Below are 16,978 nucleotides of genomic sequence, written 5' to 3' on the forward strand. Positions count from 1 at the left end.
ATTCTCTGCCCGGGCCGCTTTTGATTATGGCATATGCAAGGTACAAGCGGTTCCGCTTTAATTTCATTTTGCAGCGTTTAGAAAGACAGTGCTTATTAGTGTAAATGTTTGGTGCCCAAGGAGTCAAGAGGAGGAACTTTAAATCCTTTAATCATACAAACAGGAGTTGAACATACGCTGGAGTGGAAACAAACGCTGGAGTGGAAACAAACACTAAATCCTAACATCAAACATTAATATTCAAACATTACCGTTCAATCAAGGACTGACAAACCAATGAACAGAACTAGCAGGTCTATATACACACACACAGGGAACTTAATGAGGGAATGGCATACAGGTGGGGATAACGAGGAAGTGCTCAGGGCAGTGAATACTGGGAAACGTAGTGCAGGAGAGAACTTCAAAATAAGAGTCCTTGAACATGGTGAAGACAGACATTGACATTACCCCCCTCTTTAAATGGGCAACTCCTGGCGCCCCAAGACAGATGAGGGTAGGGAAACGCAGAAGAATGATACCAGGAGGATGATCAGGGCCTGGGGGGTGGCTTCAGGTCTGGGAATGGATCAGGAGGCCTGGGAGGCGGCTGTAGGACAGGGACTGTTTCAGGAGGCCTGGGAGGCGGCCACAGGACAGGGACTGGTTCAGGAGGCCTGGGAGGCGGCCGCAGGACAGGGACTGGTTCAGGAGGCCTGGGAGGCGGCCACAGGACAGGGACTGGTTCAGGAGGCCTGGGAGGCGGCCGCAGGACAGGGACTGGTTCAGGAGGCCTGGGAGGCGGCCGCAGGACAGGGACTGGTTCAGGAGGCCTGGGAGTTGGCCACAGGGCAAGGACTTGTTCTGGAGGTCTGGGAGGCGGCCACAGGGCAAGGACTGGTTCTGGAGGTCTGGGAGGCGGACGCAGGGCAGGGACTGGTTCTGGAGGTCTGGGAGTGGGTGGAGCCAATGAAGGCTCTGGGGGCGGAGCCGTGAAAGGCAGAGCCATGGACGGCTCACGAGGCGGAGCCTTGGAAGGCAGAGCCATGGACGGCTCAGGGGGCGGAGCCATGGAAGACTCGGAGCGTAGAGCCTTGGAGAACACTGGCAGAAACAGAAGAGAAGGTGCCCTCTTCCTTCTCTTTCTCCTTCGGCCAGCAGGGAGCGTGGTTACGTGGACGGTCAAAGCTACAGGCGCTGGCTCTGGGACGGTCGAGGCTACAAGCGCTGGCTCGCTGACCGTGGCAGGCAGGGGTTCTGGCCCGCTGACCGTGGCAGGCATGGGCTCTGGCCTGCTGACCGTGGCAGGCATGGGCTCTGGCTCGCTGACCGTGGCAGGCATGGGCTCTGGCTCGCTGACCGTGGCAGGCATGGGCTCTGACTCGCTGACCAAGTTTAACCCCATACCATACATGGGCTTGAGGTACGTATCTGAAATGTCTGTAGTAGCTGCGTAGGAATCTGGTTGAGTATTCCAGTTGGGGAAGATCCTGTCTGATAAGCTCCAGGAATAAAGCCGTTGGATTCATGCTCATGTGGGCATAGATGAAGTGAATCTGTAATCCATAGTATTGGTCAGTCCTTCTGTAATGTTTGGTGCCCAAGGAGTCAAGAGGAGATACAGGAGTAGGAACTTTAAATCCTTTAATCATATAAACAAGTGGAACATTCGCTGGAGTGGAACATTCGCTGGAGTGGAACATTCGCTGGAGTGGAAACAAACGCTAAATCCTAACATCAAACATTAACATTCAAACATTACCGTTCAATCAAGGACTGACAAACCAATGAACAGAACTAGCAGGTCTATGTACACACACAGGGAACTTAACGAGGGAATGGCATACAGGTGGGGATAACGAGGAAGTGCTCAGGGCAGTGAATACTGGGAAACGTAGTGCAGGAGAGAACTTTAAAATAAGAGTCCTTGAACGTGGTGAAGACAGACTGTGACAATTAGGCATCTTTTTTCAAGTTTTATGTTATGCTGATAAAACAAATCACTCCAATCTGCTTGCTCTAATCTTGAGTCACTAAATAATTATCATTATTACTGGCGTAGTAACATAGATAAAAGAGAGTAGAATAAATCAGCTTTTATATGGTTACTGATATGACTAGAGTCCTCATCTCAAGTGAGTTCTAATGATTTTATACATATATTTCAAAATGAAAGTTAATTTCTTTAGGAGTAAAACTTTGGTTATAGGGAAAAAATTTACTGAGTGCACCTTTAAAAAATATTTTCTAGATATATCTTTTGAATGTTTCGCTTTTAAATGCTTTTTTCTTTGTATAATTTCTAAAGTGGTTAGCTCTACCCTGGGGTTCAATTGAACTTCACCTATGCTTACATCAGAAAGTTGTGAAACTTAGTTTCAACAGATATTTTTTTTTACTGGTTTGTAGAATAATTGAGACCACTGTGCTCTTGGGAACCTTCAATGCAGGTGACATTTTTGTAGCCTTCCTCAGATCTGTGCTTCTACAATCCTGTCTTTGAGCTCTGCAGGCGGTTCCTTTGACCTCATGGCTTAGTTTTTGCTCTGATATGCATTTTCAGCTGTGAGACCTTCAGTTCTGAATCTTACAGTATGTTTACATAATACATCAAACTCTTTTATTTCAAGATATCAAGCAAGACATATGCCAGTTGTATCATCCTCTACAATCACACACTACAATTATTTTAAAATATTCATTAATAGTACAGTACTGTGCAAACTTTTAAGCACTTGTGAAAAATGTTGCATAGTGAGGATGTCTTCAAAAATAATGCCATAAATAGTTTTCATTTATCACTTAATATCATACAAAGTCCAGTAAACATAAAAAAGCTAAATCAATATTCGGTGTGACCACCTTTGCCTTTAAAACAGCACCAATTCTCCTAGGTACATCTGGACACAGTTTTTCTTGGTTGTTGGCAGATAGGATGTTCCAAGCTTCTTGGAGAATTCGCCACAGTTCTTCTATCTTTTTAGGCTGTCTCAACTGCTTCCAGCTTAAGACAAATGATTTTGTGAAACATCTTATGCGGCTAAGACTTTTGCACAGTACTGTAAATATACAGTAGGCCTGCCAATACCAGGAAGTGTAAAGATAAAAGCATTTTAAATACACAATTATATTCATTAATGTCTTTAATTTACCTTGAATCACAGAAGTTGTGGCATAGTGCATCATTGTGGTCTGCACATGTGCAGTGATGAAGAACCAACCCTACTGTGCCACTGGAGCGTCTGAATCGCTGAGGGCTGCGGTAAGTAGACAGGCCATATGGAACTGTGCGCCTACAGACAGGAAGTGACGGACAGACATGAACTCAGAATCTTAGAGATACATTTTTTTTTGTTTCTTTTAAAGTTTTAAAATATGTATACAGTAGCAGAGAGAGATCCACCTCATTTCAAGCACTTTATATGTCCAATATTTCTGATATTTTCAGTATTTTCAAAAGCCATCAATAATGCAAATTTTGTTTCATTGATCCCCAAGGAATTTGCATATTTGGTTTTGAAAGGACCAAAATGAAAGAATAATTTAAAAATAAAAAAAATAACATTTGAAAACCATGTGAGGAACATTTTCATTTGGCTTTGCAAAAAAGAACATTCACCTCTGTGGCTCTGCGTAAAGGGTGGAAATCTAGTTAGCAGGGGCAAACTATGGAGATGCTACTATGGAGAACTCTATGGTATTATGGAGTGCATGTTCCAACATCTTTTCAGGAGAATGCAGGTTCAACCTCAGTCAGTGCATCATATACTGACTCATAGCTGCTTACACAGATTACATTGAAAACTCACAAATAACTGCTGTGCTCTTCAATTTACAGAATTTTCCATGCAGGTGTGAATCATTTGCATGTTTCCATTGAACATGGTATAAATAATGGGAGGGTTACCTCCCCCGGAATCTACGCTCCTGCATTCCATTTGACATTTTGATCAGTAATCCACTGTATTAGTTTCAGAGGAAAATGTGCATTATTAAACAATAAACATGCTGCTCAAAAGAGAAAGACTGATTATAGTAACCACATGTTTGGTGATACAGTATTTTCCCCTTTGTTCTGTCTTTGGCATGAAAATTAAGATAGAACACTGCTAATGCTATTCCAGAGCCACATATTTTTGTACCATTATTTTTACAGTTTACCTACATTTTCAGGTCTAGCATGTTGCTTATTTTTAAGCCTGTATGGAATTTGCTGACTTTTTTTCAGGGAGAAATCTGTGGAATTCTGCAGAACAGATTTAAACATGGATAAAATGTGCAAAACAGAGCTGAGAATACTACAATCATAGTCATAGCTAAAAACATCATCAAATAAACCAAAATACTTAATAAAAGCATATCGAGAACTTTATGAATTATCAGCATACTAATTTTGTGAAAATTTGTAGAGCTTTCTGTGGGCACAAATTAATGTGTGCGAACACATAGTGTTTGATGTAGTTGCATTTGTAGTTTTGCTTTATGACAAAATATCTTAAAGTGAGTTAACACTTTGTTTGTTCAAATAACAATAATAATAATAAATAATAATTAATATTTTATCAACTTAAGCTTACTTATGCCCCCAGTATAGAATGACTGTGCTCCAGTTTCCCTATCAGTTTCTCCAAAGATTTAGAGCACAGACAATCTTCTCTTATGCCTGTTAGGACTAAAGCTAAAAAGTGTATGGCACAGTTTCTGATATGTAAATGAGGCCCTGGCATGGAAAGGAAAGAGCAGTAAATCATTCTACACTTTAGTTTTGAGACTGTATGTTTGTAAAACAAAACCAATGCATCCAGGAAAACATATTGCATTTGTTGGTTGATCTCATCCACTGATGAACACTGTCCAGTCAGAGATGGCAATCTGTTATAACATACAGTTAGTGCAATATTTCAATGAATTTCCAACACAGCATGCAATATGGCATTAACATTAATGGTGCACTGAACCCCCTTAGACCTGGCCATGTTAGAATTTCCTAAAAAAGTTTTTTTGATCATTTATTCACCCTCATGTCCTTCAGACATATACCATATTATTTTCGTTCTTTTGTGAAACACAAAATGAGATCTAAAGGTGCGTACACACTGCCAGCGACATCGCGCGCGACAGCGACTCAATACCATTAATTTTCAATGCGAGCACAGCGACTTCCGGCGACATGAGCTGTCGCGACCGTTGGCGCTAGATGTGGGCGTGTCCTGCGACGCGACAAAGTTGAGAAAAGTTCAACTTTGGAGCGACTAACGGAAGCGACAGCCAATAGGAGAGACGACGAGAGAGCTCACGTGATCCTTCTCTCTCTCTCTCTCAGCTCCTGCAGTAACGGAAAGATGGATGAAAGGCTAATTCTTGCTGTTAGACATTTTCCAGTGCTCTATGATATGTCTCTTCCCACGTACAAGGACATTTTTAAGAAAAATACTGCGTGGAAAGGTGTATCTGAGATCGCGGGGATTTTGTGGACCCAGACAGACCGGCATTTGCATTTTTCCCTCCAAAATGTTTGTTTTTAGTGGCAAGAAAAGAGATTCGCTGTCAACAGCAATGGAATGGCATCCGTGAATGTAATTTATAAACGTTACTAGGCAACCAGTAGTGGGAACACCCACTAGCGACTTCACCGCCAGCCACTGGCGACCTGCAGCGATAAAGTCGCTGGCAGTGTGTACGCACCTTAAGGCAGAATTCACATACAATGAAAAGTAGATGGTGATTAACACGGTAAAGCTCCAAAAAAGAAAACCATAAATATATAAAAATATTAGATACATTATATACCGTATAAATACATATGCTAAAATGCTTTCAATTATCTTTTTTTTTTTTACGTCGATCTATACTCCATAACCCATAATGACAAAGTAAAAACCAGATTTTTGATAACTTCAAATTTATTAAAAATAAATAACTGAAATATCACATTGACACATTGAGATATTTCTACACTTTGATTGGATCTGTGGTAATTTCAATTTAATGTAATATCAGAGCAAAAACCAAGCCATGAGGTCAAAGGAACTGCCTACAGAGCTCAGGATTGTGAAGACAGGATTGTGTAAAGGCATAGATCTGGGGAAGGCTACAAAAATGTCAGATGCATTGAAGATTCCCAAGAGCACAGTGGTCTCTCATTATTCTAAAATGGTAGAAGTTTGGAGGAACAGTCCTCTTCCTAGAGCAGGCTGCCTAGTCAAACTGAGTAATCGGGGGAGAAGGGCCTTGGCAAGAGAGATGACCAAGAACCCGATCGTCACTCTGTTTGAGCTCAAGAGATCGTGTGTGGAGATGGGAGAATCTTGCAGAAGGACAACAATAAATGCAACACTCCACTGATCTGGGTTTTATGGCAGAAAGGCCAGACAAGGCCATCATGGTGGTACTGTTTCTTTTATTTTAATGTATTGTAGATTCATCTGTACAGCACTTCGGTCAGCTTTGCTGTGTTTGAGTGTGCTTTAGAAATAAATGTTACTTACTTACTAGCATCATGCTGTGGGGGTGTTATCAGCAGCAGACTCGGGGACTGGTCAGGGTTGAAGGAAAGCTAAATGCAGCAAAATGCAGAGATACCCTTATGAGAAGGGAAATTATGTAATGTGAGGAGCGGACGTGTGAGTGGTGAGCTGCACTGATGTTTCCGGACAAACTGACAATAGATACTAAGGATGTATGTAGAGAATTTACATGCCCACAGCAAGCACTGTCTTTCATAAATCATTGGAGTGAGTAAGCCATTTGGTGGACCTGTCTCATTAAACATACACTTGACTGTTTGAGGAAGCTGAGCACCTTTTGCGTTTCTTTGTGTGCTGATTCCACCTAGCGGCTGGAGTTTGTTTTGTGTAATCTAATTTCTTCGGGACAGCTTGTGGATGAATCTGCTCGTTTTGGGTACTTTTGCCTCCTGTTGGCTGGAGTTGGTTTTGTGGAATATTTCTTGCAGAACATTGGAGTGAATTTTTAACAGAAGAACTGAACTGCCATTTTTTTTTTGCTGGTTCTACTAGCAGCTGGAGCTTGTTTTGTGGAGGCAAACACCTTCGAGACAGTTACGTGGATGAATCTACATTGTTTTTTGTGTGTGTTTATTTTGCTTAATGGCTGGAGTCTGTTTTTTAGACTTTTTTCAGTTGTGTAATTCTGTATTACGTATTTTTGTATAGAAACACCGGACTTGAGCAATCTGACGGCAAAGTTGTTGCCAGGGCTCTCATTGGTGTACATGGACTGTTTGAGTTTAGAGGGATGGATGCCGGTTGGCGCTTTCGTGAGTGGTGTTAAAGCGCATGTTTTTCTTTTTTCTGTTTGTTTTCTTCTGGGGCAAGTTTGGGGGTAGATTGTTGCATTAATGTGGAATGTGGAATCTATGTTTTCTTATATGTCAAATGTTAATATGTGTGGATTGTCTCTCTCCATGTGGAACCCATAATAAGAAAGAAGATTATATTTTTTCTTAAACATAAGAAATATGATATAGTTTCTTCAAGAAACGCATCTTTCCCCGCAGGAAGATGAAAGATTTGGGAAGATATGGGATGGACATGTTTTCTTTATTGCTGGCTCGAGTAAGAGCAGGGGAGTCATTATATTGATAAGTAAACATCTACAATCCAAATGTCTCAAACAAATTAAAGATAAATTAGGAAGAGTCATTATTGTTTTAGCAGAAATTCAGGGGCAAAGGTTGATTTTGACGAATATTTATGCACCTAACGTTGATAATCAGGGCTTTTTCATAGATCTTGAAGGGATGTTGCAAGCCGCTGGCACCGCTAATGATATGATATTGGGAGGAGCTTTTAATTTATTGATGGACTCAGTCCTTAATCATAGTGAAGCAAAAGTGTGTAAGCCTCCTAGAGCAGCATTGACGCTTCACAGGAAGTGTAAAAATCTTGGTCTTGCAGATATCTGAAGACTTTTGAACCCATCTGAATGAATCAATGTGATATTTCAGTTTTTTATTTTTAATAATTTGCAGATTTATCAAAACTCTGGTTTTTGCTTTGTCTTTATGGGGTATGGAGTGTAGATTGATGTTGCAAATGCATTGGCAAATGCAATAGCTGTTCAGCCATGACATACAAGGGTCTCCAAGGCTTACCACTGGAATTTCCTTTGAGCTTTTATAATGTCAGTTTTGGATTTATGACCAAAATAAAACCTGTGCATTTTTTGTTCCTGAGCATAAATTACACACATACCTTGTTTACATCAAGCACGTAAATTCACATAATTGTGGTTGTAGTCCTTAGTAACCCTATCCCCCATTCACTTCCTTTACGTATCTTTTTTTTTAAAGAAAATTACGACACAAAAAGTTTTGTGGTAATCAACGTTATGTCAAATGCAGTTGATAGAGCGTAACTCGCATTTAACCCAGCATATTCCTTTAAATGCTTAAGAGGGATAAAGCTAAAATTGCATTGACGTTGAGTTGGATATTAACCACAAGAGAATGCCTCTAGTGATGGAGATAACAGGTTGACCAGCCAAAAATCTTTCTGCAGTCATCTGGGATAGATCCATGCTCTTATGTGAGCTCCTCTCTGATCTCCAAACACTCTGTTTAGTATGATTTGAATGCCTTTCAGCTAAAATCAAAAATAATTGTTCTTATTCTGACCATTTGGTTTCATTGTGGAGCCAGGGGTTCAAGCAGACTGCTTGGAGAAATATCAATCAATATCCATAGTGAGCAATGTGCCTCAATACATTTTAAGTCATAGGTCAAACAGCTCAACGTCATTCAGAATCACTCTACTGTGGTTATCACATATGTATTTGGTTAAATAGAACAGCATGAAATAATTCATTGTTAATCATGACTGCATGTGTTGTATTTTCCGATGGGGGTTGTATGGTGCTGAGAGTTGTCAGAAGCATGCAGATTCAAAAGCGGAGTGGAGTGGATACATTGACACTAGGGGTCACTCTTGGGAGCCCCAAACACCTCTGATCTTTGAGGAAAGGCCAATGGGAATTGGCATGTGTAATTTATATGCCACTCCCCTGGACATACGGGTATAAAAGGAGCTGGCTCACAACCACTCATTCAGAATTTTCTTCGGAGCTGAGTGGTGTCGAGCTGCGAGTTCCACTACCATTCCATTCACCTCATTGAGAAGCATATGCTGTAGCGTAGGCTTTCTCCTCTTCTGTGCGATTGATGCAGAGTATGCCCCTGGTTCAGAACTTGCAGGTCCAAGATTGGCCGCAACCCACTGCCTTTCTATAACTTTACTATAAACCAGGTCGTTAGCACTCATTTTCCCGGTCAAGTTCTGGGATGAGACAGGCAGCTCACCTCAGGGGTCTCTTTCAGAGCTTGTGAGCAGGATGATCTCTTTATCACAGCATCGACCACCATGCTTGTCTGGACTTGAGGCTGGAGTGGAACCCTCCACCCTGTCCTGAGCCCTCGCGGCTTGATGATTTGTTCCTGTTTTTGGACTGTACCGCGACTGTATTGGCATATCAACTGCCTTGAGTTGCTGGCCCTGCGGAAGCTTTTGCTGTTGATCTATGGCAAGCACGTGTTGGTCCAGATGGACAACATGGCGACGGTAGCATATATAAACCGCCAAGGCGGCTTATGCTCGTGTCGCATGTGGCAACTCACCTTGACCCGTCTGAGGTCAGCTGGTGCGGCCTGTTCCCATAGTATATACACCCACCACCCACAGGGGTGTGAGGAACTATACGTTATTGGGGCATTGGGGGAGGCTACATGCAGACCGAGTACACCTGCAATTAGGCACGCAGCGGCTTGCTTGCATCTGCATCGGCAGTCCACGTAACACAGTTCAGATAGTTGTGGCATTTCCTATAGGAACCCCTAGTGTCACTACATCGACAAAACATCGAGTGAGTGACAGATAGGTAATGTCTCAGTTACTGTTGTAATCTCCATACCCTGATGGAGGGAACAAGACGTTATGTTACTCTTGCCACAATGCTGTACTACCCGCTGAGATGCCCTGGACCCTGTCTCAGCTCCCCTGTGCAAAACCTGAATGAGTGGTTGCGAGCCAGCTCCTTTTTTACCCGTATGCCAGGGGGGGTGGCATGCAAATTCCACTCGCCAATTTCCATTAGCCTTTTCTCAAAGATCAGTGGTGTTTGGGGCTCCCAAGAGAGACCCCTAGTGTCACTACATCGACACAATGTCTCATTCCCTTTATCAGGGAACGGAAGTTACAACAGTAACTGAGACGATTGTAGTTGTAATTAAATTGTAGATATCAGGACTGGACATTTGTGCCTGTAACAATTTAATTGTTGAAATAAAAAAATATTGTTTTTACTAGTAATTAGTACATTGCTGACATGTGAAATCGGAATTTATAGTACTAGTACGAAATTAATTATAGATATCTGTAATTAAGATTTGAACAGGAGTGAATGACAGGTCATTGTTAAATTCTACAAATGAAAATTAAATTACAGTTTTTTTACCAGTTCAAAATAATTTTTTGATATCAAGAATGGGTATGTACATGAGTAATGATGTAATTTTTATATCAATAATGAAAATTTTATTATATACATCTAAAATCATATCCTGCACATAATTAAATGTCAAAAGGGTTTGTGATACAGTATTATTTGTGCCATATTGAATTGCTATTTCTTTAGAGCATTCCAAATCAGTTACTTATGAGATTCCACCTCTATTAGGATGCTGACTTAGAAGGTTGCTGTCAATATTGGCAGTATAAATCAAGGCAACTAACTAAGAACCATTGAATAGTAAGTGATAAGAAGTGTTTGCATTACTTCATTATAATCATTTTATTTATTTTGGCTACTACAGACAAACTATGCACAGCACAGAATTGGAAGCAACTATTTATTGATACAGAAACCAGGTTTGCTTTGAGGAAAATATATTGTGTCTGCTGTGCTAATTTAATCTCCAACCATTTTAATTTTGGGGTTAACATTTAATAGTCTGTCTCCATGCATCAACATCATAGACAGTAACTCTCACTGTCCCATCAAAATATGTTTGTGGTGTGTAGAATTTCTATAGAAAACTTAACTTAAATTAAGTATTTCTGGTTCTACTAAACAACAAACTAAATAGTATAAATAGACCTACTGTATTTTAATACCTATTGTTTGAACCATTAATTGTGTGGCTAAAATTGCATTGATGTTGTGTTGGATAATAACCACAAGAGACTGCCTGTAGTGATATAGATGACGAGTTGACATGCCAGCCAAATATCTTTCTGCAGTCATCTGGGAGAGATCCATGGTCTTATATGAGCTTCTCTCTGATCTCAAAACACTCTTTTTAGTATGATTTGAATGCCTTTCAGCTAAAATCAGAAATAATTGTTGTTATTCTGACCATTTGGTTTCATTGTGGAGCCAGGGGTCCAAGCAGACTGCTTGGATAAACATCAGTCAATATCCATAGTGAACTTTCAATGCCTCACTACATTGAAAGTCATAGTTCAAACAGCTCAACATCATTTAGAATCACTCTACTGTGGTCATCACTTATGTATTTGGTTAAATAGAATAGCATGAAATAACTAATTGCTAATAATCACTGCATGTATTATATTGTTGGATTATACATGCAGAAGAATTGAAACAATGTGATTTGAATCTAGGATTTACCCAATCTTAATCCTGGAATTCCACAACGTCATACATGTAAAAACTTCACGTGCCAGTATGTCTCACATCTTGCCAATAAAACTAACAAAGAGTATTGTCTAGATCCCATATGACTTCAAAACTTCTCTGCAAAGAGGCCCTAAGTTCAAAGGTTGAAGCAATAAAAGACAGAACATACATTCTGGGAGTTTCCGAGAGACTCGGGACACACAAGATTCTGCCCTCTGATATAAACCAGTTTGCTACACTTAAGACTCTTCAGATTGCATGACATCGTGATCATTGTTCAGCAAACAGAATCTTAAAAAGGACATTCCTTAATCCAGAAACATCTCACACAAAGTCACATTACATTGCTGAATCAATCCTATAAAATATACAAGACCGCATGGACCCACACACAATGCCTAGGCTTGCTAGCCATTCTGAAAATTGCTTTGAACTGTGGTAACTTGTATAACGGACAAATTAAAGATTATAGCCTGATGTACCTCTTTAAAATGTGTGTAATGTTTTATCCATGTTGTATAACCAAGGAATTAACCAATATGATTTGTCACCTGTGATTTTCATGTTTTGTTACCTACACCTACAAATATTTATGAAAGAATGTCAAATTTTATATGCAAATGCTCACTGATGACAATAAATATCATGTCTCTTCTACCATTCTCAAGATATACAAGTTCATGTTTAAATATGCACTATTTTTGAGCGGGAGATTTGTAAGAATCTGAAACAAAGGACCATAAATTAACTGTTGGAAAAGACAGCCCAGTTGACCATGTGACTCTGAAAAGTCACTTCTGATTGGCACAGGACACCTTAGGGGATGCGGCCAATTTCAGTTCAAATGTTTCCAAACAGGAAGAACATTCTCTCTTCAGTCTCTTCTCTTCTGTCATCTCTAGTCGTCTGTCCTGCTCCGCTGACTGCTCAGACTCGACTCGACGTCCAGAGAAAGCTCGTCAATCTCTACGGTTCACACACCCATGAGAAGGCTTTGCTTCAAAGCCAACCTTATCATTCATACAGACAATAACTATACGATCTTACAGAGGTCCAAAACATACAAGAACCAAGCAACACAAAGAACGCAAGGAAACTCCACTACACGCAAGTACATCTCCAATATTGTGCTCAGAGTGCTGGTGTATTTGTTAAATACTTTGGGTAATCCGATAGCAAATCGATGTAGACTCAAAGAAGGGTAAATGGTTTTTAAGGCATTGTTAACAAACTCCATAAAGTTAATTTGCACTGTATTGATCATTTATTTCACATTCTGTCACTCTTTTCACCAACCTGTCTCATGTATATATGTGTTAGATTAGATTTATGTTTAGAATAGTAATAAAGTTTGTCTGTATTCAAATGTGATTGACTGTGGTATATTTTATAAATAATCTCATCCCTGTTTCTAAAAGATTCAAAGCTGTACCTAAATACATGTGATAAAATTTTCAATAACCCATGAGACTAATATCACTCCAATAAGTGAACTGATCATAATTCACTTATTAAAGCTAATTCGTTACAGCAGAAATTGTGAACGGATATGTTGTATTACGATTTTAATGGTGGAGAATTTATTCAGACAAATAATCTAGTTAATTTTAATTTATCTAATTTATAATGGTTGTTGAACACGACTAATTCATTATACATTTCATTACGTAATAATGTACAATAAGGACAGTTTAATTTAGTTCATAGCTCACATATTTACTGTGATTACTGCCTGGTTTCCATGGCATCAGGACCCATGTCTCGGAGATTGTTTGTATGACACACTATCAGTAGTGCTAGAGGAAACGCCATTACAGATGAATTGATAAAAAAATGTTTGACGGGGTATGCATTGTTAGTTGCCTAATTCAGCAAATGGGGTTGATTTCAGGGTAAATTATCTTTCAGGAGCTACATATCAATTTCCTGTATGATCATGCTGCTCCCGACTACCTTTTTTCTTCCAAACGGTAGGCAAACTCTGTATGCTGCACTGCCTCCTATGATACCTTGTTGTGTCTATGTACAGTATTGCAATGAGCACAGTGAAAACATAAATTCAATATGTTAGACAAAGCAAGAGAAATGTTGATTATAAATGTGCTTACATTTCATTTGATATATAAAAAACTAATGTTAAAAACAGTTTAATCTAATTAAAAAATGAATGGACGTGCTGATTGTAAGCTTAGGAACAATTGTAAGATGAGTCTCCTGTGCAGAATGTATCTCAAGCCGTTTCAACATTTAATCTTGAGCAGGATATTAATTCTAAAATTTGAATATGAATTTACAGCTAAATTTTCACCAGATAAAATGCTCATTCTTGATTCAGTATGAGCAATTGAATTACTACTAGTGAAATTTCAGTTATTTTTAATGTGATTGTAACTAGTATGAAAGCCTTTTATGTTATCTTTAATTACTCTTCAACTTATTGATATCTGAAATCCATTTTTAGATATGTGAAATTTACGCTGACACTTGTGAATACCAAATTACAGATTAAAATTTTTTTTATTTGTAGTTGTAATTCAATTGTTGATATCAGGAATGGACATTTTAATATAGACTTGAATCATATCCTGCACATAATTAAATGTCAAAAGGGGTTGCTGTACAGTGCCAAATCAGTTACTTATGAGATTCCATCTCTATTAGGATGCTTCTTTATAAGGTCGCTGTCAATATAGGCAGTAGAAATTACATTTCCACCCAGTTGCTTTCAGAAAACAATGCAAGGTGTATACATGCATTTGGCATTTGGCATTATTCTAAACAATTTTGAAGCAATATATATATAAATAAAAGAGGACTATTTTAAAGTCCGTTGTAAGAGCCACACTTCTTGTTGCCAGGTGGTGGTGCTTTGACCATGACCCAAAATAGTCACATCCATGTGATTAGCCCCAAAGTCTAAACATACATCTACATTTTGATCTAAATCACACTTTGCACACAGAAATAATGAGACACATCCTATATCTAATTTTTCGCCATTAATTCAATTCCTCGCCATGGCAATACCATTTGAATTATCAAAAATCTGTTCACAATTTAGCATCTTCGATATCTTGACATAATGTTGTCTAAATGTGGTGACATTCTCATGAACACTAGGAGTAGTATTTAAAAGTTCAGAGACTGCAATATTCAAAAAAAACAAAAATGGCCGACTTCCTGTTGGGCGTAGCTAACAACTATAATTATGAAAGCTGTGCGGCTTGATGAGAACTATATATGTGCCAATTTTGGTGCCTTTAGGTGAAAATGGGGTGCTACAGAGCCCCCTTTACATGCCCGTTTTCAAGGGAGCGCTTTAGAAAAAGAAATCCTTAGAAGAACAATAGGGCCTCTGCACTTTTAGAGCTTGGGCCCTAATAATAATTATAATATTCCTTAGAAGAACAATAGGGCCTCCGCACTTTCAGTGCTTGGGCCCTAATAATAATAATTCTTAGAAAAACAATAGGGTCTCCTCACTTTCAGTGCTATGGTCCTAATAATAATAACAATCCTTAGAAGAACAAAAGGGTCTCCTTACTTTCAGTGCTCGGGCCCTAATAATATAATAATTCTTAGAAGAACAAAAGGGTCTCCTCACTTTCAGTGCTTGGACCCTAATACAAATAATAATAATAATAATCCTTAGAAGAACAATAGGGCCTCTGCTCTTTCAGTGGTTGGGCCCTAATAATAATAATAGTCCTTAGAGGAACAATAGGGTCTCGGTACTTTCAGTGCTTGGGCCCTAATAATTTCAGGGATAGCCTTGTCATCTTGTCCTCAGTCTTGACACCGTTATTAATCCAAGCTGATCTACAACTACTCAATATTCTATCACTCTTTGGTAGAAAACAATATTATTCCAATATGATGAAAAAGGACAAGACAGAATGACCACATCTAATTGCTTTCATGTACCTCTCCGTTCTCTGGCCCTGTATATAAAGGTCACTGGGTTGATCGTTCATCAAGTTGCAGGCCTGAACAATAAACTTTCAAAATTATTTCTTCATCTCACACATGGAGTTTATTACTTTCCCAGGAGTTGGTTTTGTTCTCCCCCTCTTTACATCGCAATCTACCCAACCGTTGAAAGCTGACATTCAAAATATTGAAAGCTGCTCAAACTGTGGTCAGATTAGTATAAATACCACTGATGCACACACTAAACAATTTGAATTGAGATGAACTTGATGGTATTTTCTAAATAGATCTTGATGTTCATCACAGGCAGCAAAAACACCATTCTTTTAGCTAAAGAAATACAGTAGTTTGGGAGCAGGGTTGGGATGGTTACTTTCAGTCGTGTAGTCTAGGGCATACGCAGGCATACGCCATATGCCCACCTATCATTCAGAACGAGTAGGCTTTTGACCCAGAACTTTTTCAATCTACTAACGTGGTGCCATAGCACCGTTGAGTGAATTGTGTGTTTTTTATTTTTAAAAGTGTACAAAGCTGCGGGAGGCGTGAGCGCAACTGATGGCAATGGCAATACAGACAGTCCGACTATGTTGATACACCAATCAAAACATTCATTTCGACGTTATTGGATATATGCTAACCAATCATATTTTCAGTTTCACAAAGTTTAACTTATGCAATTAACACCACATCCTCACACGGTTCTACACTAGTACTGTAGAGCGCATCCTGACTGACTTCATCACCGCCTGGTACGGCAATAGCACCGGCCATAACCGCAAAGCCCTGCAAAGTGTGGTGCGAACTGCCAGACACATAATCGGAAGTGAGCTTCCCTCCCTTCAGGATATCTATAACAGGTGGTGTGTGAAAAAAGCTCAGAGGATCATCGGAGACTCCAGCCACCCGAGCCATGGGCTGTTCTCACTGCTACCATCAGGCAGGCGGTATCGCAGCATCAGGAGCCGCACCAGCCGACTACATGACAGCTTATTCCCCCAAGCAATCAGACTTTCTCTCACGATCAATATACATCAGCACTGCACTTTATTAATCTTATTATCTCACACTGGACTGTCATAAATTATATTCTCCTTACAATAAATATTTTTTATACACGTTATATACTTTTTAATTTTTTTATTTTTATTGTATGTGTATTCTATATTGTGTGTATAGTTTGCTGTACATTGTACATTATATTGTGTTGTGTAAGTATGTGTACATTTGATATGTAAATTGTGTTGTGAAAAAATGTTGTTTATTGTAAATTAGTATATGTCTCGTCACTGTCATGTCTGCTATGTTGCTCGGAACTGCACACAAGAATTTCACCCATTGTTGCACTTGTGTATATGGTCGTGTGACAATAAAGTGATTTGATTTGATTTGTTCACCAGTGGTGTGTGGCATG

The 16,978-nt window shown here is 39.4% G+C and overlaps 1 protein-coding gene across 1 annotated transcript in view; it reads right to left on the bottom strand.

The window, feature by feature from the left end:
* Positions 1-16,978, bottom strand: part of LOC127629010 (endothelin-3-like) — a 38,929-nt gene that overhangs the window by 9,726 nt on the left and 12,225 nt on the right. The window contains exon 3 of the mRNA XM_052106018.1: positions 3,132-3,272. Within this exon, the coding sequence (XP_051961978.1) occupies positions 3,132-3,272 (141 nt within the window). The remainder of the gene's footprint in view (positions 1-3,131; positions 3,273-16,978) is intronic.

The sequence above is a fragment of the Xyrauchen texanus genome, chromosome 35 (assembly GCF_025860055.1).
Source record: "Xyrauchen texanus isolate HMW12.3.18 chromosome 35, RBS_HiC_50CHRs, whole genome shotgun sequence".
NCBI classification, from domain to species: domain Eukaryota; kingdom Metazoa; phylum Chordata; class Actinopteri; order Cypriniformes; family Catostomidae; genus Xyrauchen; species Xyrauchen texanus.